The sequence below is a fragment of the Bombina bombina genome, chromosome 2 (assembly GCF_027579735.1).
Source record: "Bombina bombina isolate aBomBom1 chromosome 2, aBomBom1.pri, whole genome shotgun sequence".
NCBI lineage: Eukaryota > Metazoa > Chordata > Amphibia > Anura > Bombinatoridae > Bombina > Bombina bombina.
In genome coordinates, this window is record NC_069500.1 from 1,416,460,008 (window position 1) to 1,416,486,659 (window position 26,652).

The 26,652-nt window shown below is 41.5% G+C and overlaps 1 protein-coding gene across 4 annotated transcripts in view; it reads left to right on the forward strand.

Annotated features, from left to right (window-relative positions):
• Positions 1-26,652, forward strand: part of DCTN1 (dynactin subunit 1) — a 284,349-nt gene that overhangs the window by 65,550 nt on the left and 192,147 nt on the right. Inside the window, exon 1 of one of the 4 annotated variants that reach the window (XM_053704368.1) lies at positions 22,930-22,971. The exons of the other annotated variants lie outside the window; for them this stretch is intronic. Within the exon in view, the coding sequence (XP_053560343.1) occupies positions 22,945-22,971 (27 nt within the window). The 5' untranslated portion in view covers positions 22,930-22,944. Of the gene's footprint in view, positions 1-22,929; positions 22,972-26,652 lie in introns of those variants that run through there. 4 annotated transcript variants of the gene reach the window in all.

A 26,652-nucleotide genomic window follows, 5' to 3' on the forward strand; every position in this document is an offset into this window, starting at 1 on the left:
AATATCCAGCTGCAGGTCAGTACACATCCTATAAACTTGTAAATACCCAGCTGCAGGTCAGTACACATCCTATAAACTAGTAAATACCCCAGCTGCAGGACAGTACACATCCTATAAACTAGTAAATACCCCAGCTGCAGGTCAGTACACATCCTATAAACTAGTAAATACCCCAGCTGCAGGTCAGTACACATTCTATAAACTAGTAAGTACCCCAGCTGCAGGACAGTACACATCCTATAAACTAGTAAATACCCCAGCTGCAGGTCAGTACACATCCTATAAACTAGTAAATACCCAGCTGCAGGTCAGTACACATCATATAAACTAGTAAATACCCCAGATGCAGGTCAGTACACATCCTATAACTAGTAAATACCCAGCTGCAGGTCAGTACACATCCTATAAACTAGTAAATACCCCAGCTGCAGGACAGTACACATCCTATAAACTAGTAAATACCCCAGCTGCTGCAGGTCAGTACACACCCTATAAACTAGCAAATACCCCAGCTGCAGGTCAGTACACATCCTATAAACTAGTAAATACCCCAGATGCAGGTCAGTACACATCCTATAAACTAGTAAATACCCAGCTGCAGGTCAGTACACATCCTATAAACTAGTAAATACCCCAGATGCAGGTCAGTACACATCCTATAAACTAGTAAATACCCCAGCTGCAGGTCAGTACACATCCTATAAACTAGTAAATACCCAAGATGCAGGTCAGTACACATCCTATAAACTAGTAAATACCCAGCTGCAGGTCAGTACACATCCTATAAACTAGTAAATACCCCAGCTGCAGGTCAGTACACATCCTATAAACTAGTAAATACCCCAGATGCAGGTCAGTATACATCCTATAAACTAGTAAGTACCCCAGCTGCAGGACAGTACACATCCTATAAACTAGTAAATACCCCAGCTGCAGGACAGTACACATCCTATAAACTAGTAAATACCCCAGCTGCAGGTCAGTACACATCCTATAAACTAGTAAATACCCCAGCTGCAGGACAGTACACATCCTATAAACTAGTAAATACCCCATCTGCAGGTCAGTACACATCCTATAAACTAGTAAATACCCCAGCTGCAGGACAGTACACATCCTATAAACTAGTAAATACCCCAGCTGCAGGTCAGTACACATTCTATAAACTAGTAAATACCCCAGCTGCAGGTCAGTATACATCCTATAAACTAGCAAATACCCCAGATGCAGGTCAGTACACATCCTATAAACTAGTAAATACCCAGCTGCAGGTCAGTACACATCCTATAAACTAGTAAATACCCCAGATGGAGGTCAGTACACATCCTATAAACTAGTAAATACCCAGCTGCAGGTCAGTACACATCCTATAAACTAGTAAATACCCCAGATGGAGGTCAGTACACATCCTATAAACTAGTAAATACCCAGCTGCAGGTCAGTACACATCCTATAAACTAGTAAATACCCCAGCTGCAGGTCAGTACACATTCTATAAACTAGTAAATACCCAGCTGCAGGTCATTACACATTCTTTAAACTAGTAAATACCCAGCTGCAGGTCAGTACACATCCTATAAACTAGTAAATACCCCAGCTACAGGTCAGTACACACCCTATAAACTAGTAAATATACCCAGCTGCAGGTCAGTACACATCCTATAAACTAGTAAATACCCCGGCTGCAGGTCAGTACACATCCTATAAACTAGTAAATACCCCAGCTGTAGATCAGTACACATCCTATAAACTAGTAAATACCCCAGCTGCAGGTCAGTACACATTCTATAAACTAGTAAATACCCAGCTGCAGATCAGTATACATCCTATAAACTAGTAAATACCCCAGCTGCAGGTCAGTGCTCATCCTATAAACTAGTAAATACCCCAGCTGTAGGTCAGTATACATCCTATAAACTAGTAAATACCCCAGCTGCAGGTCAGTGCTCATCCTATAAACTAGTAAATACCCCAGCTGCAGGTCAGTACACATCCTATAAACTAGTAAATACCCCAGATGCAGATCAGTACAAATTCTATAAACTAGTAAATACCCCAGCTACAGGTCAGTATACATCCTATAAACTAGTAAATACCCAGCTGCAGGTCAGTACACATCCTATAAACTAGTAAATACCCCAGCTGCAGGTCAGTGCTCATCCTATAAACTAGTAAATACCCCAGCTGCAGGTCAGTACACATCCTATAAACTAGTAAATACCCAGCTGCAGGTCAGTACATACCCTATAAACTAGTAAATACCCCAGCTGCAGGTCAGTACACATCCTATAAACTAGTAAATACCCAGCTGCAGGTCAGTACACATCCTATAAACTAGTAAATACCCAGCTGCAGGTCAGTACACATCCTATAAACTAGTAAATACCCAGCTGCAGGTCAGTGCTCATCATATAAACTAGTAAATACCCCAGATGTAGGTCAGTATACATCCTATAAACTAGTAAATACCCCAGCTGCAGGTCAGTGCTCATGCTATAAACTAGTAAATACCCCAGCTGCAGGTCAGTACACATCCTATAAACTAGTAAATACCCCAGATGCAGATCAGTACAAATTCTATAAACTAGTAAATACCCCAGCTGCAGGTCAGTATACATCCTATAAACTAGTAAATACCCAGCTGCAGGTCAGTACACATCCTATAAACTAGTAAATATCCAGCTGCGGGTCAGTACACATCCTATAAACTAGTAAATACCCCAGCTGCGGGTCAGTACAAATCCTATAAACTAGTAAATACCCCAGCTGCAGGTCAGTACACATCCTATAAACTAGTAAATACCCAGCTGCAGGTCAGTACACATCCTATAAACTAGTCAATACCCAGCTGCAGGTCAGTACACATCCTATAAACTAGTAAATACCACAGCTGCATGTCAGTACACATCCTATAAACTAGTAAATATACCCAGCTGCAGGTCAGTACACATCCTGTAAACAAGTAAATACCCCAACTGCAGGTCAGTACACATCCTATAAACAAGTAAATACCCCAGCTGCAGGTCAGTAAACATCCTATAAACTAGTAAATACCCCAACTGCAGGTCAGTACACATTCTATAAACTAGTAAATACCCCAGCTGCAGGTCAGTACACATTCTATAAACTAGTAAATACCCCAGCTGCAGGTCAGTACACATCCTATAAACTAGTAAATACCCAGGTGCAGGTCAGTACACATTCTATAAACTAGTAAATACCCCAGCTGCAGGTCAGTACACATCCTATAAACTAGTAAATACCCCAGCTGCATGTCAGTGCACATCCTATAAACTAGTAAATACCCCAGATGCAGGTCAGTACACATCCTATAACTAGTAAATACCCAGCTGCAGGTCAGTACACATCCTATAAACTAGTAAATACCCCAGCTGCAGATCAGTACACATCCTATAAACTAGTAAATACCCCAGCTGCAGGTCAGTACACATTCTATAAACTAGTAAATACCCAGCTGCAGATCAGTATACATCCTATAAACTAGTAAATACCCCAACTGCAGGTCAGTACACATTCTATAAACTAGTAAATACCCCAGCTGCAGGTCAGTACACATCCTATAAACTAGTAAATACCCAGGTGCAGGTCAGTACACATTCTATAAACTAGTAAATACCCCAGCTGCAGGTCAGTACACATCCTATAAACTAGTAAATACCCAGGTGCAGGTCAGTACACATTCTATAAACTAGTAAATACCCCAGCTGCAGGTCAGTACACATCCTATAAACTAGTAAATACCCCAGCTGCAGGTCAGTGCTCATCCTATAAACTAGTAAATACCCCAGCTGTAGGTCAGTATACATCCTATAAACTAGTAAATACCCAGGTGCAGGTCAGTACACATTCTATAAACTAGTAAATACCCCAGCTGCAGGTCAGTACACATCCTATAAACTAGTAAATACCCCAGCTGCAGGTCAGTACACACCCTATAAACTAGTAAATACCCCAGCTGCAGGTCAGTACACATCCTATAAACTAGTAAATACCCCAGCTGCAGGTCAGTGCACATCCTATAAACTAGTAAATACCCCAGATGCAGGTCAGTACACATCCTATAACTAGTAAATACCCAGCTGCAGGTCAGTACACATCCTATAAACTAGTAAATACCCCAGCTGCAGATCAGTACACATCCTATAAACTAGTAAATACCCCAGCTGCAGGTCAGTACACATTCTATAAACTAGTAAATACCCAGCTGCAGATCAGTATACATCCTATAAACTAGTAAATACCCCAACTGCAGGTCAGTACACATTCTATAAACTAGTAAATACCCCAGCTGCAGGTCAGTACACATCCTATAAACTAGTAAATACCCAGGTGCAGGTCAGTACACATTCTATAAACTAGTAAATACCCCAGCTGCAGGTCAGTACACATCCTATAAACTAGTAAATACCCAGGTGCAGGTCAGTACACATTCTATAAACTAGTAAATACCCCAGCTGCAGGTCAGTACACATCCTATAAACTAGTAAATACCCCAGCTGCAGGTCAGTGCTCATCCTATAAACTAGTAAATACCCCAGCTGTAGGTCAGTATACATTCTATAAACTAGTAAATACCCCAGATGCAGGTCAGTACACATTCTATAAACTAGTAAATACCCCAGCTGCAGATCAGTATACATCCTATAAACTAGTAAATACCCAGCTGCAGGTCAGTACACATCCTATAAACTAGTAAATACCCCAGCTGCAGGTCAGTACACATCCTATAAACTAGTAAATACCCTAGCTACAGGTCAGTATACATCCTATAAACTAGTAAATACCCCAGCTGCAGATCAGTACACATCCTATAAACTAGTAAATACCCCAGCTGCAGGTCAGTACACATTCTATATTGGTATTGTGTATAACCAGGGGGCAGATGTTTTTCTGCATCACCTGTGACTTAATAAAGATCTGCTATCCCATCTCTGGCACATAACGGAGTCGTTACTGCTCTGACAGTTTGTCATTTATATAAATAAAATATTAAATACTACTAATGTCAATATGTCTGTTTCTGTCCTGAGAATCCTTGTCTGCCTCTGTGCATGGGCTCATGGCTACAAAAGCTCATCATTAGTACAAATCTGTTTCCCTTGTCATCCTCTGTCTACTTGGTGCTGGCAGATGGCCACAGAAAGGTGAAAACCTAATTGACCTTTCAAATCCGTTTGATGCCATCTGCCAGCTGGAAGACTTTCAGCAAATGATTAGCTGTAAATATCTACTGCTCAGGCCAAGCTGTGCTGGAGATTGTACAGTGAGAACAGCAGCAGCAGCAACATCCTCTCATCATTTGGGGATACAAATGCAATGAACTTAACCCTTAGGCTGCCAGAGGGGGTGATGCTCATTGCATAGCAGAGAGGATTAACCCACTCATTTCTGCTCATGGGTTGGTCACCATTTTTTACTACATTTGCCTGCATTTTTTTTATTTGCATTCCTCAAAGTATCTGTTATTGTCATAATGATTTGTGTACCAGCACTGCTCAAAACTATTTGCTTTTTATTGATTGATTTTTTCCCTTGTTGCTCCTTGTAAAGTGCTCTTGTATGGGCTTCAAAACAAAATAAATACCATTTGATTTACATCCTCGCTTTCTGTTAGACCAATGAAATCGTGTAGTTCTATCACCTACGGTACTAAACAATGTCTGTAAATATTCTGTGTTGTCCACAGAAATGTTTGCTAGCCGGACGGTGTTATGAAGTAGCTGGTTGGGGCAGTGTAATTCTTTGCAAAACTGACATTTTCTGCTATACAAAGTACAAATGAATTGCATAATGTTACATCTGCATTTAATGATAATCTGCAATAAGCATTGGATCATTTTAGCTTAATATTGGCTTCAGTTTTATAAAACATTTGCATATCTGCTCCCCTTTACCTAAATCAGAGCTGCTCTGGTCACACCATTCCCTCTTTTAAGGGGACTTTGCTACTCAGAAGACAGAGATCAGGAATTTCCATATTGTCATTATGTAATTAATCATGTGCATTTGTCGCACATTTTGTAAAATTGTGTATACAGTTAAAGTCATGACTAGTAACTCATTTGGTTATTATCTGTCCTGGAGGGGCAGAGCTACAGATGTGAACTTTTGTTGACTATTCCTGGTCTACTGTTGTGTTGGTACAGGGCAGTAAAACTCACTGGACATTCCTAATGGTGGTAGATTACTTATTCTATGACCTTTACAAATAGTATGTTCCAATCCTTTCTGCCAATTTAAGGCGTGCTGCAAATGATGAATATATCAAATGAAACAAAATGATGTGTTTTGTATTTGGAATTTATTGACAGATAAATTGTGTAAATAGGTTAGTACGGCTATAATAATATTTTATTCCTGATGTTGTGGTGTACACAGTAATGCCAGCACCATGATGTGAGCGGGGCATTAATAGCCCTCGCGGTTTGTTACTCCCCACTGAATAACTCAGGGATATATTGATGTGCAGTTATTTGTTATAAGAGGGTAAAACTATATAGCATATTTGGTGTTCAGAGAGAGTATAGATTGCTCCTGTGGATGCATTGATTTTGTTTCTGGATAATTAGATTATCTGGATCTAATCTGTCTCTCGGATTTAGCTCTATAGCTGCGGGTTTATAAGTAGGTAGCGCTAATGCTGTGTTTGAGTGCTTCTGTACTGCAGTGACTAATATTTGATCATTATAGTGTTAGAGTTTTTATCCCTATTAGAAGTAGACTGCGTGTATTGATACTTTTTAAAGGAATAGTCTATTCAAATCAAAATTAAACTTTCATGATAGAGCATGTGATTTAAAGCAGCTTTCTAATTTACTCCTATTATACATTTTTCTTCGTTCTCTTGGTATCTTTATAAGCTTAGGAGCCAGACCGTTTTTGGTTCAGCACCATGGTAGCTCTTGCTGATTGGTGGCTACATTTAGACACCAATCAGAAAATGCTATTCAGGTGCTGAACCAAAAACGGGCCGGCTCCTCAGCTTACATTCTTGCTTTTTCAAATCAAGATACAAAGAGATAAAAAAAAAATTAATTGGAGTAAATTAGAAAGTTGCTTAAATCAGGAGCTGTATCTGAATCATGAAAGTTTAATGTTGACTACACTGTTCCTTTAATATATTCTACAATATGCCCTATAAACAGGGTTTTAATTAAACGCATGGAGCGGGATTAACATGACGGTGCTGAAGTTGTAACTTGTATGAGATAACAGATACTGGTGCAAGTGTCCGTTTATAGCTAAAGTTACATTTAACCCAAGGACATCACACAAACTTTGGCCTTTTGTGCTTTAAAGACAAATACATCACAATTTTTCTTTCAAGGTTCAGATAGAGCAGTCATTTTAAACAACTTTCCAATTTACTCCTATTATCTAATTTGCGTTCTCTTTCTATCCTTTGTTAAAAAAGTATTCCTAGGTAGGCGCAGGAGCAGCAATGCACTACTTGGAGCTAGCTGCTGATTGGTGACTGGACAGATAAGCTACTTGTCATTGGATTATCTGATGTGTTCATCTTATTTCCAGTAGAGCATTGCTGCTCCATACAAAGGATACCAAGAGAATGAAGCTAATTTAATAATAGATGTAAATTGGAAAGCTGTTTTAAATTGTATGCTCTGAATCATGAAAAAAGAAATGGGTTGTGTGTCTCTTTAATAGGCCAACAAATCATTGTAGTATAGTGAAAGCTTTAACTGCCTATGGGTAAACAACTTAAAAGTGGTACCTGGTATCTTCTATTAGATGGCGTGTTACTGTGTAGCTCCGTACAGGCGTGATATACTCTGTAGCCATGTAACTCCATATAGATGCGGCACACGCTAGTTGTGTAGCTCCGTACAGGTGTGTCATATTGATGCAACACGCTAGTTGTGTAGCTCCGTACAGGTGTGTCATATAGATGCAACACGCTAGTTGTGTAGCTCCGTACAGGTGTGTCATATAGATGCGGCACACGCTAGTTGTGTAGCTCCGTACAGGTGTGTCATATAGATGCAACACGCTAGTTGTGTAGCTCCGTACAGGTGTGTCATATACATGCAACACTCTAGTTGTGTAGCTCCGTACAGGTGTGTCATATAGATGCGGCACACGCTAGTTGTGTAGCGCCGTACAGGTGTGTCATATATTTACAACACGCTAGTTGTGTAGCTCCGTACAGGTGTGTCATATAGATGCAACACGCTAGTTGTGTAGCTCCGTACAGGTGTGTCATATAGATGCAACACGCTAGTTGTGTAGCTCCTTACAGGTGTGTCATATAGATGCAACACGCTAGTTGTGTAGCTCCGTACAGGTGTGTCATATAGATGCAACACGCTAGTTGTGTAGCTCCTTACAGGTGTGTCATATAGATGCAACACGCTAGTTGTGTAGCTCCGTACAGGTGTGTCATATAGATGCAACACGCTAGTTGTGTAGCTCCGTACAGGTGTGTCATATAGATACAACACGCTAGTTGTGTAGCTCCGTACAGGTGTTTCATATAGATGCAACATGCTAGTTGTGTAGCTCCGTACAGGTGTGTCATATAGATGCAACACGCTAGTTGTGTAGCTCCTTACAGGTGTGTCATATAGATGCAACACGCTAGTTGTGTAGCTCCGTACAGGTGTGTCATATAGATGCAACACGCTAGTTGTGTAGCTCCGTACAGGTGTGTCATATAGATGCAACACGCTAGTTGTGTAGCTCCGTACAGGTGTGTCATATAGATGCAACACACTAGTTGTGTAGCTCCTTACAGGTGTGTCATATAGATGCAACACGCTAGTTGTGTAGCTCCGTACAGGTGTGTCATATAGATGCAACACGCTAGTTGTGTAGCTCCGTACAGGTGTGTCATATAGATGCAACACGCTAGTTGTGTAGCTCCGTACAGGTGTGTCATATAGATGTGGCACACGCTAGTTGTGTAGCTCCGTACAGCTGTGTCATATAGATGCAACACGCTAGTTGTGTAGCTCTGTACAGGTGTGTCATATAGATGCTGCACGCTAGTTTTGTAGCTCTGTACAGGTGTGTCATATAGATGCAACACGCTAGTTGTGTAGCTCTGTACAGGTGTGTCATATTGATATACTCCGTAGCCGTGTAACTCCATATAGATGCGGCACACGCTAGTTGTGTAGCTCCGTACAGGTGTGTCATATTGATGCAACACGCTAGTTGTGTAGCTCCGTACAGGTGTGTCATATAGATGCAACACGCTAGTTGTGTAGCTCCGTACAGGTGTGTCATATAGATGCAACACGCTAGTTGTGTAGCTCCGTACAGGTGTGTCATATAGATGCAACACGCTAGTTGTGTAGCTCCGTACAGGTGTGTCATATAGATGCAACACGCTAGTTGTGTAGCTCCGTACAGGTGTGTCATATAGATGCGGCACACGCTAGTTGTGTAGCTCCGTACAGGTGTGTCATATAGATACAACATGCTAGTTGTGTAGCTCCGTACAGGTGTGTCATATAGATGCAACACGCTAGTTGTGTAGCTCCTTACAGGTGTGTCATATAGATGTGGCACACGCTAGTTGTGTAGCTCCGTACAGGTGTGTCATATAGATGCAACACGCTAGTTGTGTAGCTCCGTACAGGTATGTCATATAGATGTGGCACACGCTAGTTGTGTAGCTCCGTACAGGTGTGTCATATAGATGTGGCACACGCAAGTTGTGTAGCTCCGTACAGGTGTGTCATATAGATGTGGCACACGCAAGTTGTGTAGCTTAGTACAGGTGTGTCATATAGATGTGGCACACGCTAGTTGTGTAGCTCCGTACAGGTGTGTCATATAGATGCAACACGCTAGTTGTGTAGCTCCGTACAGGTGTGTCATATAGATGCAACACGCTAGTTGTGTAGCGCTGTACAGCTGTGTCAAATAGATGCTGCACACGCTAGTTTTGTAGCTTCGTACAGGTGTGTCATATAGATGCGGCACACACTAGTTGTGTAGCTCCGTACAGGTGTGTCATATAGATGCAACACGCTAGTTGTGTAGCTCCGTACAGGTGTGTCTTATAGATGCAACACGCTAGTTGTGTAGCTCCTTACAGGTGTGTCATATAGATGTGGCACACGCTAGTTGTGTAGCTCCGTACAGGTGTGTCATATAGATGCAACACGCTAGTTGTGTAGCTCCGTACAGGTATGTCATATAGATGTGGCACACGCTAGTTGTGTAGCTCCGTACAGGTGTGTCATATAGATGTGGCACATGCAAGTTGTGTAGCTCCGTACAGGTGTGTCATATCGATGTGGCACACGCAAGTTGTGTAGCTTAGTACAGGTGTGTCATATAGATGTGGCACACGCTAGTTGTGTAGCTCCGTACAGGTGTGTCATATAGATGCAACACGCTAGTTGTGTAGCTCCGTACAGGTGTGTCATATAGTTGCAACACGCTAGTTGTGTAGCTCCGTACAGGTGTGTCATATAGATGCAACACGCTAGTTGTGTAGCTCCTTACAGGTGTGTCATATAGATGCAACACGCTAGTTGTGTAGCTCCGTACAGGTGTGTCATATAGATGCAACACGCTAGTTGTGTAGCTCCGTACAGGTGTGTCATATAGATGCAACACGCTAGTTGTGTAGCTCCGTACAGGTGTGTCATATAGATGTGGCACACGCTAGTTGTGTAGCTCCGTACAGGTGTGTCATATAGATGTGGCACACGCTAGTTGTGTAGCTCTGTACAGGTGTGTCATATAGATGCTGCACGCTAGTTTTGTAGCTCTGTACAGGTGTGTCATATAGATGCAACACGCTAGTTGTGTAGCTCTGTACAGGTGTGTCATATAGATGCAACACGCTAGTTGTGTAGCTCCGTACAGGTGTGTCATATAGATGCAACACGCTAGTTGTGTAGCTCCGTACATGTGTGTCATATAGATGCAACACGCTAGTTGTGTAGCTCCATACAGGTGTGTCATATAGATGCTGCACATGCTAGTTTTGTATCTCCGTACAGGTGTGTCATATAGATGCAACACGCTAGTTGTGTAGCTCCGTACATGTGTGTCATATAGATGCAACACGCTAGTTGTGTAGCTCCGTACATGTGTGTCATATAGATGCAACACGCTAGTTGTGTAGCTCCGTACAGGTGTGTCATATAGATGCAACACGCTAGTTGTGTAGCTACGTACAGGTGTGTCATATAGATGCAACACGCTAGTTGTGTAGCTCCGTACAGGTGTGTCATATAGATGCAACACGCTAGTTGTGTAGCTCCGTACAGCTGTGTCATATAGATGCGGCACACGCTAGTTGTGTAGCTCCGTACAGCTGTGTCATATATATGCGGCACACGCTAGTTGTGTAGCTCCGTACAGGTGTGTCATATAGATGCGGCACACGCTAGTTGTGTACCTCCCTACAGGTGTGTCATATAGATGCAGCACAGGCTAGTTTTGTAGCTCCGTACAGGTGTGTTATATAGATGTGGCACACGCAAGTTGTGTAGCTCTGTACAGGTGTGTCATATAGATGCGGCACACGCTAGTTGTGTAGCTCTGTACAGGTGTGTCATATAGATGCGGCTCATGCAAGTTGTGTAGCTCTGTATAGGTGTGTCATATAGATGCGTCTCATGCAAGTTGTATAGCTCCGTACAGGTGTGTCATATAGATGTGGTACATGCAAGTTGTGTAGCTCTGTAAAGGTGTGTCATATAGATGCGGCACACACTAGTTGTATAGCTCCGTACAGGTGTGTCATATAGATGCGGCACATGCAAGTTGTGTAGCTCTGTAAAGGTGTGTCATATAGATGTGGCACACACTAGTTGTATTGCTCCGCACAGGTGTTTCATATAGATGCGGTACATGCAAGTTGTGTAGCTCTGTAAAGGTGTGTCATATTCTGTAGTTGTATAACTCTGCATGCTAGTTGTTTCGCTCCGTACAGGTGTGGCATACTTTAGTTGTTTATCTCCTTATAGGTTCTGCACACGCTAGTTTTGTAGCTCTATACAGGTGTGACATCCATTAGTTGTGTAGCTCCCAATAGGTTTGGCACACGCTAGTTTGCAGCTCTATACAGGTGTGGCATACTTTAGTTGTGTAACTCCCAATAGGTTGAGCGCACGATAGTTGTGTATCTCAGTACAGGTGTGGCATACTTTAGTTGTGTATCTCAGTACAGGTGTGGCATACTTTAGTTGTGTATCTCAGTACAGGTGTGGCATACTTTAGTTGTGTATCTCAGTACAGGTGTGGCATACTTTAGTTGTGTATCTCAGTACAGGTGTGGCATACTTTAGTTGTGTATCTCAGTACAGGTGTGGCATACTTTAGTTGTGTATCTCAGAACAGGTGTGGCATACTTTAGTTGTGTATCTCAGTACAGGTGTGGCATACTTTAGTTGTGTATCTCAGTACAGGTGTGGCATACTTTAGTTGTGTATCTCAGTACGGGTGTGGCATACTTTAGTTGTGTATCTCAGTACAGGTGTGGCATACTTTAGTTGTGTACCTCAGTACAGGTGTGGCATACTTTAGTTGTGTATCTCAGTACAGGTGTGGCATACTTTAGTTGTGTATCTCAGTACAGGTGTGGCATACTTTAGTTGTGTACCTCAGTACAGGTGTGGCATACTTTAGTTGTGTACCTCAGTACAGGTGTGGCATACTTTAGTTGTGTACCTCAGTACAGGTGTGGCATACTTTAGTTGTGTACCTCAGTACAGGTGTGGCATACTTTAGTTGTGTATCTCAGTACAGGTGTGGCATACTTTAGTTGTGTATCTCAGTACAGGTGTGGCATACTTTAGTTGTGTATCTCAGTACAGGTGTGGCATACTTTAGTTGTGTATCTCAGTACAGGTGTGGCATACTTTAGTTGTGTATCTCAGTACAGGTGTGGCATACTTTAGTTGTGTATCTCAGTACAGGTGTGGCATACTTTAGTTGTGTATCTCAGTACAGGTGTGGCATACTTTAGTTGTGTATCTCAGTACAGGTGTGGCATACTTTAGTTGTGTACCTCAGTACAGGTGTGGCATACTTTAGTTGTGTATCTCAGTACAGGTGTGGCATACTTTAGTTGTGTATCTCAGTACAGGTGTGGCATACTTTAGTTGTGTACCTCAGTACAGGTGTGGCATACTTTAGTTGTGTACCTCAGTATAGGTGTGGCATATGTAGTTGTGTATCTCAGTACAGGTGTGGCATACTTTAGTTGTGTATCTCAGTACAGGTGTGGCATACTTTAGTTGTGTATCATCTTCCATTAGGTTTGGCACACACTAGTTTTGTAGCTTTGTACAAGTGTGTCATATGTAGTTGTGTAACTGCATATAGTTGCAGCACAATTTAGTTGTGCTGCACCGTACAGGCATGGTACACTTTAGTTGTTTAGCTTTGTATAGGTGTGTCATATTATGTAAGTGTGTAACACCATATAGGTGTGACACACACTAATCATGTATCTCCTTACAAGTCCTGTGCATACTAGTCACATTAGCTCTGTACAAGTGTGAAGTATGCTAGTTGTGTAGCTCCATACTAGGGCAGTGTATTTTTTTTTTTTTGCTCTATAGAGGTGCATCATATTTGTTGTGTAGCTCTGTACAGGTGCCGGGTGTGCCAGTTGTGTAGCTCTGTACAGGTGCCGGGTGTGCCAGTTGTGTAGCTCTGTACAGGTGCCGGGTGTGCCAGTTGTGTAGCTCTGTACAGGTGCAGGGTGTGCCAGTTGTGTAGCTCTGTACAGGTTCGGGGTGTGGCAGTTGTATAGCTCCGTACAGGTGCGCAGTTGGCCATTTGTGTAGCTCCGTACAGGTGTAGTGTGTCAGTTGTGTAGCTCTGTACAGGTGCAGGGTGTGCCAGTTGTGTAGCTCTGTACAGGTGCTAGTTGTGTAGCTCTGTACAGGTTCGGGTGTGTCAGTTGTGTAGCTCCGTACAGGTGTAGTGTGTCAGTTGTGTAGCTTTGTACAGGTGTAGTGTGTGCCAGTTGTGTAGCATTGTACAGGTGCAGGGTGTGCCAACTGTGTAGCATTCTACAGGTGCGAGGTTTGCCAGTTGGTGCAGGGTGTGCCAATTGTGTAGCTCCCTACAGGTGCAGGGTGTGCCAGTTGTGTAGCTCCGTACAGGTGCCAGTTGTGTAACTCCGTACACGTGCCAGGTGTGCCAGTTTTGTAGTTCTGTACAGATGAGGAGTTTGCTAGTTGTGTAACTCTGTGCAGGTGCCAGGTGTGCCAGATTTCTAGTTCTGTACCGATGAGTGTGCCAATTGTGTAGCTCTGTACAGGTGCCGGGTGTGCCAGTTGTGTAGCTCTGTACAGGTGCCGGGTGTGCCAATTGTGTAGCTCTGTACAGGTGCAGGGTGTGCCAGTTGTGTAGCTCTGTACAGGTGCCGGGTGTGCCAGTTGTGTAGCTCTGTACAGGTGCCGGGTGTGCCAGTTGTGTAGCTCTGTACAGGTGCCGGGTGTGCCAGTTGTGTAGCTCTGTACAGGTGCCGGGTGTGCCAGTTGTGTAGCTCTGTACAGGTGCCGGGTGTGCCAGTTGTGTAGCTCTGTACAGGTGTCGGGTGTGCCAGTTGTGCAGCTCTGTACAGGTGCCGGGTGTGCCAGTTGTGTAGCTCTGTACAGGTGCCGGGTGTGCCAGTTGTGTAGCTCTGTACAGGTGCCGGGTGTGCCAGTAGTGTAGCTCTGTACAGGTGCTGGGTGTGCCAGTTGTGTAGCTCTGAACAGGTGCCGGGTGTGCCAGTTGTGTAGCTCTGTACAGGTGTCGGGTGTGCCAGTCGTGCAGCTCTGTACACTATATGCTAATTATACATGCATCTGTATAGTCCTGTATAGATCACAAGGTACATTGGTTGCACAGTTCCATGCGTGTCTCATGCTGTAGCGCATCCTTGTGCAGGTGCAATGTTCTCTAGTTTTGTATCTCAGGTGTGACACACGCTAGTTTTCTGGTGTATCCTTATTGTGCATCTGTCTAACTAACTAGTTTCCATCCTGAGCTGGCGTCTGCACCTTCGCTCCTCTGCACCTTCGCTCCTCTGCACCTTCGCTCCTCTGCTTTCTCAGCTACGTTTGTTGAGGCTAATCTGCCTTCATAGTTTTTATTTTTTCTAAACTGTGCTCAGCTGCAGCTGATGTGATGGGAACAGCCATCTGGTCCCCAGGCTGCCAGTGATAATCCCATGCCACAGAGCCGCTCTTAACCCCCTAGTGTCTGAAGCAAAGCAATAGGTTTCAGTTCATGAGCTTTCTAATATCTAATGTATCTGCAGGCAAGGCTATAAAATATGACCAGTCTGCCCAATGTATATAGGTGACACAGCACATTTCCTCAATGATTGTACAAGTCAGGGGTTTACAATCCAGTCCGTGAGGAACCAGGACTTCTTCTAAATACATCTTTACATAAAACTATTTATTGGTTCCTCAAGACACGTGTGGCCCCTCAGCATCCTGTGTGGCCCCTCAGGATTAAATAAATAAATATGTCATCCACTGATCTAACTTACTCTGTTCCAGTGACCGGTCAGTTTTTAGACTTGTTGCCTAGAAGCTGCACCTTCACATGGCAATAAATATTAAAGGGACAGTAAACTTAAAATTAAATTTAAATGCATAGGATAGACATACATGTTGAATAACTTTTGCTTAGTACTCTGGTATCCTTTGTTAAAGAGTAATCCTAGGTGAGCTCAGGAGCGTGCACGTGTCTTTAGCCATCTGGCAGCAATGTTTGCAACAATGTTTATGGCAATGTTATACATTGTTGCAAACACTGCTGCCATAAAATACTAAAGATACGTGCATGCTCCTGAGCCCCTTTCAGCCTACTTAGGCTTACTCGTTAACAAAGAATACCAAGAGAACAAAGGAAATGTGATAATAGAAGTAAATTGGAAAGTTGTTTAAAATTAGCATCTTCTACCTGAAACACGAATATTTAATTTTGTCTTTACTGTCCCTTTAACCATTTAGCACCCAGGGAGCATTATGTTTTGTCCTGTATGCTTTTATTTCATCAGTATGATATAATGTTCTTGTTGTTTGAAAGAGATCTTTTAGTGCCTTGAAAAGGAATACAATGCACCATTGCTTGCTGAACCATTCCATGTATCAGCCAGTGGGACCGATGTATTGCTCTGTATCCTTCTCTGCAGTTCAGTGTGGTTTTGTTGCCTTAGCAATGAGGGGGTTTAATGAGCATCACGGGAGGTATCTAGATATGCCCCTCTGTGTGTGAGGGAGAGGCCTATGGTGGGTGCATTATTAACAATGAGGGGGTTTAATGAGCATCATGAGAGGTATCTAGATATGCCCCTCTGTGTGTGAGGGAGAGGCCTGTATGGTGGGTGCATTATTACTCTATAGGATTTGCATTCAGATACGTTAGAGAGAATTTTACAAACTACAGCTTTAAGAGCTTTTGAACCCAGGGTTATTAAAGGGACATGAAACCCAATTTTTTTCTTTCATGATTCAGATAGATAATACAATTTTATAAAAGTTTCCAAATTTCTTCTATTATCAAATTTGCTTTGTTCTTTTGTTATTCATTATTGAAGAGCTGTTTAGATAGGTAGTGTGCACTTGTTTGTAGCACTACAAGACAGGAAATAGTGCTGCCATCTAGTGCTCTTGCTAATGTATAACATTAGTACTACATGACAGGAAATAGTGCTGCCATCTAGTGTTCTTGCTCATGTATAACATTAGTACTACATGACAGGAAATAGTGCTACCATCTAGTGTTCTTGCTCATGTATAACATTAGTACTACATGACAGGAAATAGTGCTGCCATCTAGTGCTCTTGCTAATGTATAACATTAGTACTACAGGACAGGAAATAGCGCTGCCATCTAGTGCTCTTGCTCATGTATAACATTAGTACTATATGACAGGAAATAGTGCTGCCATCTAGTGCTCTTGCTGATGTATAACGTTAGTACTACAAGACAGGAAATAGTGCTACCATCTAGTGCTCCTGCTAATGTATAACATTAGTACTACATGACAGGAAATAGCGCTGCCATCTAGTGCTCTTGCTGATGTATAACATTAGTACTACATGACAGGAAATAGTGCTGCCATCTAGTGCTCTTGCTAATGTATAACATTATTACTACAAGACAGGAAATAATGCTGCCATCTAGTGCTCTTGCTAATGTATAACATTAGTACTACATGACAGGAAATAGCGCTGCCATCTAGTGCTCTTGCTGATGTATAACATTAGTACTACATGACAGGAAATAGTGCTGCCATCTAGTGCTCTTGCTAATGTATAACATTAGTACTACATGACAGGAAATAGTGCTGCCATCTAGTGCTCTTGCTAAGGTGTAACATTAGTACTACAAGACAGGAAATAGTGCTGCTCTCTAGTGCTCTTGCTAATGTATAACATTAGTACTACATGACAGTAAATAGTGCTGCCATCTAGTGCTCTTGCTCATGTATATCATTAGTACTATATGACAGGAAATAGTGCTGCCCTCTAGTGCTCTTGCTAATGTATAACAATAGTACTACATGACAGGAAATAGTGCTGCCATCTAGTGCTCCTGCTTATGTATAACATTAGTACTACATTACAGGAAATAGTGCTGCTATCTAGTGCTCCTGCTAATGTATAACATTAGTACTATATGACAGGAAATAGTACTGCATCTAGTGCTCTTGCTAATGTATAATATTATTACTGCAAGACAGGAAATAGTACTGCCATCTAGTGCTCTTGCTAATGTATAACATTAGTACTACATGACAGGAAATAGTGCTGCCATCTAGTGCTCTTGCTAATGTATAACATTAGTACTACAAGACAGGAAATAGCGCTGCCATCTAGTGCTCTTGCTAATGTATAACATTAGTACTACATGACAGGAAATAGTGCTACCATCTAGTGCTCTTGCTCATGTATAACATTAGTACTACAAGACAGGAAATAGTGCTGCCATCTAGTGCTCTTGCTCATGTATATCATTAGTACTATATGACAGGAAATAGTGCTGCCATCTAGTGCTCTTGCTCATGTATAACATTAGTACTACATGACAGGAAATAGTGCTGCCATCTAGTGCTATTGCTAATGTATAATATTGTGTTATAGAGATACCTAGGTAGTATCTGTAGCACTAAATGACAGGTAATAGTGCTGCTATCTAGTGCTTTTGCTAATGTATAATATTGTGTGTTATAAAGATACCTAGGTAATATCTGTAGCACTTCATGACAGACAATAGTGCTGATATCTAGTGCTTTTGCTAATGTATAATATTGTGTGTTATAGAGATACCTAGGTAGTATCTGTAGCACTACATGACAGGTAATAGTGCTGTTATCGAGTGCTCTTGCTAATGTATAATATTGTGTGTTATAGAGATACCTAGGTAGTATCTGTATCACTACATGACAGGTAATAGTGCTGCCATCTAGTGCTCTTGCTAATGTATAATATTAGTACTACATGACAGGAAATAGTGCTGCCATCTAGTGCTCTTGCTGATGTATAACGTTAGTACTACAAGACAGGAAATAATGCTGCCATCTAGTGCTCTTGCACATGTATAACATTAGTACTACATGACAGGAAATAGTGCTGCCATCTAGTGCTCTTGCACATGTATAACATTAGTACTACATGACAGGAAATAGTGCTGCCATCTAGTGCTCTTGCTCATGTATAACATTAGTACTACATGACGGGAAATAGTACTGCCATCTAGTGCTCTTGCTAATGTATAACATTAGTACTATATAACAGGAAATAGCGCTGCCATCTAGTGCTCCTGCTAATGTATAACGTTAGTACTACAAGACAGGAAATAATGCTGCCCTCTAGTGCTCTTGCTGATGTATAACATTGTTATAAAACTGCTGCCATCTAGTGCTCTTGCTCATGTATAACGTTAGTACTACAAGACAGGAAATAATGCTGCCATCTAGTGCTCTTGCTGATGTATAACATGGTTATAAAACTGCTGCCATCTAGTGCTCTTGCTCATGTATAACGTTAGTACTACAAGACAGGAAATAATGCTGCCCTCTAGTGCTCTTGCTGATGTATAACATTAGTACTACAAGACAGGAAATAATGCTGCCCTCTAGTGCTCTTGCTGATGTATATCATTAGTACTACAAGACAGGAAATAATGCTGCCATCTAGTGCTCTTGCTCATGTATAACGTTAGTACTAGAAGACAATAAAGAATGCTGCAATCTAGTGTTCTTGCTGATGTATAACATTGTTATAAAACTGCTGCCATCTAGTGCTCTTGCTCATGTATAACATTAGTACTATATGACAGGAAATAGTGCTGCCATCTAGTGCTCTTGCTGATGTATAACGTTAGTACTACAAGACAGGAAATAGTGCTACCATCTAGTGCTCCTGCTAATGTATAACATTAGTACTACATGACAGGAAATAGCGCTGCCATCTAGTGCTCTTGCTGATGTATAACATTAGTACTACATGACAGGAAATAGTGCTGCCATCTAGTGCTCTTGCTAATGTATAACATTATTACTACAAGACAGGAAATAATGCTGCCATCTAGTGCTCTTGCTAATGTATAACATTAGTACTACATGACAGGAAATAGCGCTGCCATCTAGTGCTCTTGCTGATGTATAACATTAGTACTACATGACAGGAAATAGTGCTGCCATCTAGTGCTCTTGCTAATGTATAACATTAGTACTACATGACAGGAAATAGTGCTGCCATCTAGTGCTCTTGCTAAGGTGTAACATTAGTACTACAAGACAGGAAATAGTGCTGTTCTCTAGTGCTCTTGCTAATGTATAACATTAGTACTACATGACAGTAAATAGTGCTGCCATCTAGTGCTCTTGCTCATGTATATCATTAGTACTATATGACAGGAAATAGTGCTGCCCTCTAGTGCTCTTGCTAATGTATAACAATAGTACTACATGACAGGAAATAGTGCTGCCATCTAGTGCTCCTGCTTATGTATAACATTAGTACTACATTACAGGAAATAGTGCTGCTATCTAGTGCTCCTGCTAATGTATAACATTAGTACTATATGACAGGAAATAGTACTGCATCTAGTGCTCTTGCTAATGTATAATATTATTACTGCAAGACAGGAAATAGTACTGCCATCTAGTGCTCTTGCTAATGTATAACATTAGTACTACATGACAGGAAATAGTGCTGCCATCTAGTGCTCTTGCTAATGTATAACATTAGTACTACAAGACAGGAAATAGCGCTGCCATCTAGTGCTCTTGCTAATGTATAACATTAGTACTACATGACAGGAAATAGTGCTACCATCTAGTGCTCTTGCTCATGTATAACATTAGTACTACAAGACAGGAAATAGTGCTGCCATCTAGTGCTCTTGCTCATGTATATCATTAGTACTATATGACAGGAAATAGTGCTGCCATCTAGTGCTCTTGCTCATGTATAACATTAGTACTACATGACAGGAAATAGTGCTGCCATCTAGTGCTATTGCTAATGTATAATATTGTGTTATAGAGATACCTAGGTAGTATCTGTAGCACTAAATGACAGGTAATAGTGCTGCTATCTAGTGCTTTTGCTAATGTATAATATTGTGTGTTATAAAGATACCTAGGTAATATCTGTAGCACTTCATGACAGACAATAGTGCTGATATCTAGTGCTTTTGCTAATGTATAATATTGTGTGTTATAGAGATACCTAGGTAGTATCTGTAGCACTACATGACAGGTAATAGTGCTGTTATTGAGTGCTCTTGCTAATGTATAATATTGTGTGTTATAGAGATACCTAGGTAGTATCTGTATCACTACATGACAGGTAATAGTGCTGCCATCTAGTGCTCTTGCTAATGTATAATATTAGTACTACATGACAGGAAATAGTGCTGCCATCTAGTGCTCTTGCTGATGTATAACGTTAGTACTACAAGACAGGAAATAATGCTGCCATCTAGTGCTCTTGCACATGTATAACATTAGTACTACATGACAGGAAATAGTGCTGCCATCTAGTGCTCTTGCACATGTATAACATTAGTACTACATGACAGGAAATAGTGCTGCCATCTAGTGCTCTTGCTCATGTATAACATTAGTACTACATGACGGGAAATAGTACTGCCATCTAGTGCTCTTGCTAATGTATAACATTAGTACTATATAACAGGAAATAGCGCTGCCATCTAGTGCTCCTGCTAATGTATAACGTTAGTACTACAAGACAGGAAATAATGCTGCCCTCTAGTGCTCTTGCTGATGTATAACATTGTTATAAAACTGCTGCCATCTAGTGCTCTTGCTCATGTATAACGTTAGTACTACAAGACAGGAAATAATGCTGCCATCTAGTGCTCTTGCTGATGTATAACATGGTTATAAAACTGCTGCCATCTAGTGCTCTTGCTCATGTATAACGTTAGTACTACAAGACAGGAAATAATGCTGCCCTCTAGTGCTCTTGCTGATGTATAACATTAGTACTACAAGACAGGAAATAATGCTGCCCTCTAGTGCTCTTGCTGATGTATATCATTAGTACTACAAGACAGGAAATAATGCTGCCATCTAGTGCTCTTGCTCATGTATAACGTTAGTACTAGAAGACAATAAAGAATGCTGCAATCTAGTGTTCTTGCTGATGTATAACATTGTTATAAAACTGCTGCCATCTAGTGCTCTTGCTCATGTATAACGTTAGTACTACAAGACAGGAAATAATGCTGCCATCTAGTGCTCTTGCTGATGTATAACATTGTTATAAAACTGCTGCCATCTAGTGCTCTTGCTCATGTATAACGTTGCACATGCCTGAGCTTACCTTCCTGCTTTTCAACAAAGGAAAACAAGAGAATTAAGAAAATCTGCTAATAGAAGTAAATTGTATGCTTTATTCAAATCATGAAAGAAAAGTTTTGGGTTTTATGTCCCTTTAAATCCTCACTTTCTTGCAGATAAAGAAATCTGTGCAATTTCAGCGTATTAATTACACTTCAGCAGCCTTTGGCATAACATTGACACATTTTCTTTCATGTCCTTATCTGAATTGTTATAAGTGAATTTCTTGGTGGTGTTAATTTCCATATTTGCTGTAATCTCTTCTGTGATGAGAAACGTCCCCCTTGTAGTAAGGGAATGATTCTGCTAATCTAACACCTAGTGATTTATACAGAGCCTTGTTAGTTAGCTGGATGTATTTGCATGACGGTTATTGAGAGAGGATACAAACGGTGGCATACAGCAGCTGATTATTACGTTTGTGTAGTAGTAATGGTCCTGATAGGATTAGATGTAGCACTAGGCAGGATTATAGCAGGAACCGTAACTGGATTTAGAAACAATAAACTTGACACCGAAAGGCATCAGCTGCTTGATACACTTGGTTTAACCCTGTCAGTACCTGAAGTTTATTCTATGGCCTCCAGCACTGAAATGGTTGACAAATTATCCATGAAAGATCCTGAGAAGCTGAGGTTGGTAGGTTGCTTGGATACCAGCAGCTCCTCCCTTGTGTCTCACTCTCCCCTCCCCTTGCATCCAAACCATTAAGTGCTGGAAGGTCTGCCGGGGAGCTGAGAGCCAGAGAGGTTGAGACAGAAACAGGCCTTTGATGATTAATGATGTAATCTGTAAACGGGGCGGTGGTTAGGGCTTGAGAGCAGGCTGGGGAGTGTATCAGTGCATCTCCCTGCACCCTGGCGCATCTAGGAGGAAGGTGCATGGAGCAGCCTGGACCAGACAGGCAGGGGGGAGTGCATCTTGCTTTGACAGCGACACATCCCATGGATTAGTGAGAGGCCGGTGGATGTTCCTTCTGTAAAGAAGCAGTGCAGCCATTTGCAAGTGATTGTGGGAAGCCGCAGATTCAAGCTGCAGTCTTGTGATTTTATGTCTTAACAATCTCTCTCCTTCTCTTTCCCTCCTCACCTTGCTCTTGTCTGAACACCATGAGGCAGGCGCCGACAACCCGAAAGGTACCCGCTTCTGTGCCAGTGTCCTCATTCATTTCACTGTACAGCTGATTGTTTTGTACGATGTGTGTTTGTTCTTCCATCCTCTGTATGTGTGTGTGACGGTTCAGTGCACTGTGCTTGTGGCGCTGTATGCTGCGTGTCTGCAGAGCAGGAGCTGCAGGAAGGTGCCCTAGGTCTAACTAGCAGTGGTTTATTTGTCGCTACCCACAGAACTTGCCAATTCCTGTTATCTTTTGTAATGTGCCAGAGAAATGAGTTGCAAACTGCCCAGCTTGTTCTGATTTAGGTCCTGTGCCTAGGCTGGTCATTGTATGGGCTCACTCCAAGGAGTTATTGAAATTAATTAAATGCAACAAAATGAAATGAATGTGGTGGTCTACTGCAGGGGGAGCTATATGTGCAGACATGCATGGCACTGAATATGCTTATGTAATACCCAAGGCCTGGAGGTTGAAGAGTCGCTTATTATTATCTTGTACTGGCCCTCTGCCCGTGGTGCTTAAGAGTCACATATTATTGTGTCGTCTTCTACAGTGTATGGGGATCCGGTCTCTGTCCGTGGTGCTGAAGGCCACAAATTAGTGTGTCTACAGTGTACAGTGAGCCAACCCTCTGTCAGTGATGCTCAAGGGCCACATATTATTGTGTTATGATTTAGTGTCCCTGCTATAGTTTGACTTATGTGAGATTGTGGAGCAGGTTACTCGAATAAACTAGTCACCTTCCTACAGCTGCCCCATCCAGGACATGAGGAACCTGTGCTGTGCCCGTGAGGGTTGGCATAGATGTGTGTGTGACCACCTGATTTCCTCTGTTCTAAGACTTTTAAGGAAAACTAACTCTAGGGACATTGGCAAAACTCACTGCTGAAGAAAGCAGGACATGTTTATTGTGCCACTTACATCTTTACAGCTGTCACCACGTAACCACTTAAGTGCATTGATGACTAAACGGACAGATAGAGCACACACTTTTAAACAACTTTCCATTATACTTCTGTTATCTAGTTTGCTTTGTTTTCTTTGTTGCAAAGTATACCTAGGTGGCTGCACATATATACATCCTTACCATTGGCTTACTGATGTGTTCAGCTAGCTCCTAGTAGTGTATTGCTGCTCCTTCAATAAAGGATACCTAGAGAATGAAGCAAAATGTATAATAGAAATAAAATGGGAAAGTTGTGTAAAATTCTATGCTCTATCTGAATCATGAAAGTTAAATGTCATGTTCCTTGAAATGTGATAGCCGATCCTACACCCCCTTGTACCAGGGTGATGTGCCTTTAACCCCAGTTCAGCCAGATAGAGCCGCTCTGCATTGCACTGAGATGAGGTCCGTCCTGTAGCCAAGAGAGTTGTATTTGTGTATTACACAGAGATGAACAGAGGACAACTGATGTATGTAGCCCTTAAACAGCTACAATAAATGTATTATCTTGTTCTCTCCAGACTGGGCTCAACTATTAAACCTGAATTACCTTGTCCTTGAGTGCCACAGATATTCTTACAACTCCTTCATGTTTCATGTCCTTAGTGCACAAGGGGTCTTAAAACAATTGTGATACTCAGATTCTCACACCTGTGTGAGATGTAACAGCGCTCTGACTTTGTGTTTAATTTGCTAGAGATGCCCCGGTAGACTGTGCTGTCATCATTCTGCCCCTTCCTGTAGGCTCACCCTGCTAGATCTTCTGTTAAGGAGTTAACCTCTTGGCTAAATTACAAACCTTATTTATGGTACTAAAAAGTACTTGCATCATGGTAATCGTGTAGGATTAGCCCTGACACCAAATCTCTCTGGCTCCTAAAATCTCTATTAAATACCCCCCAGCATATACAGTCATTCTACACAAAAAGCATGAAACAAATTCATATCCATGCTCAGTGCCCTGCTAATGATACAGCTCATTTTCATCTCTTTACATTTAGGTTCAGAGTTTTACATTTTAAAAACCACTGCAAGTTTCTAGGACAGGGATCCGAGACTTGTTCCTTAAATTGATTGTTTGTCCTAATTAAAGTTTGTCTCTCACTGGCTGTGATATTCAGCACTTCCCAGTACATCTCACGTAGCTTTCTAATTCTCTCCTCGAGGGTTTGTGCTCAGAATCCGGCCAGCAAACTCCCCAAATTCCCGTTCATCTGAAGCTGACAGTTTTCAGGGTCATTCAAACAACATGCTTTTGTTTTAAAGGGACAGGAAACTCCAACATTTGCTTTCATGATTCAGATAGAACATACAATTTGAAACAACTTTCCAATTTTCTTCTATTTTCAAATTTGCTTCATTCTCTTATTACCCTTCGTTGAAGTAACTGCATTACACTACTGGCAGCTAGCTGAACGCATCTAGTTAGCCAATCACAAGAGACAAATGTGTGCAGGCACCAATCAGCAGCAGCTCCCACTAGTGCAGGATATGTGCGTATTCTTTTTCAACAAGGGATACCAAGAGATGAAAGCACTTTTGAAAATAGAAGTGAATTTAAAAGTGACTTAAAATGAAATGCTCTATCGGAATCCTGCAAGTTTAATTTTGACTTTCCTATCCCTTTAAAGAGACCGTAAAGTAAACCTTAATTTTTATGATTCAGAGCATATAGTATTAAACAACTTTCCAATTCCCTTCTATTATCAAATTTGCTTTGTCCTCTTGGTATCCTTTGTTGAAGAGTATACCTAGGTATGCTAAAGAGCTTCAATGCACAACTCTGAGCTAGCTAGTGATTGCTAGCTATACATATATGCCCCTTGTCAGATAGTTCCCAGTATTGCAATGCTGCTTCTAAACCTACATAGGATTATTCTTTAACAAAGGATACCAAGAACAAAGCAAATTTTATATTGAAGTAAATTAGAAAGTTGTTTTAAATTCTCTCCTCTATCTTAACCATGAAAGTTTAATTTGACTTTACCGTCCTTTTAATAATATGCCAATTTTATGTAACAAGTGTTAATTTTTAACACTACTTACTGTTATTTATCTTAAAAACAAAAACAAAAACAAGATAGGGCTCCTGGATGTTTAAGGGGTTCAGTGCCGGCGACTGTTTCATAAAGAGCTAATTGTTATGTTAATAAAGTGTTAATGCGATTGTTGGTGGAAATCTATTGGCCGCCTTCTATACAGCTTCTATCAGATTTTCCCATCCGTCGTCCTGCTGGTCTCACTACAAAGAGGCAGATACTTTGGATGAAGCCCCTCAGCTTTTCAATGTGCTCTGTGTGCAAGAGCTACTTAGCATGCCAAGCCAGTTGCTATTTATGAGGGGGTACCCACAGCCAACTGGTACCATGCCTGGCTTTCATAGTCTCCCACTGTGTGAGGTTTGTCACATCTCACTCACAATAGGACTACAGGGACCTTTATAGGAAAGTTAGAAACCAATCTGTGTTTATTTATATATATATATGTGTGTATATGTATGTGTTTGTGCGCGTATATATATGTGTTTGTGCGCGTATATATATGTGTATATGTGTGTGTGTATGTGCGCGTATGTGTTTGTGCGCGTATATATGTGTATATGTGTGTGTGTGCGCTTATATGTATGTGTATGTGTGCGTATATGTGTGTGTGTATGTGCGCATATGTGTGTGTTTGTGCGCGTATATATGTGTATATGTGTGTGTGCGCTTATGTGTATGTGTGCGTATATGTGTGTGTATGTGCGCATATGTG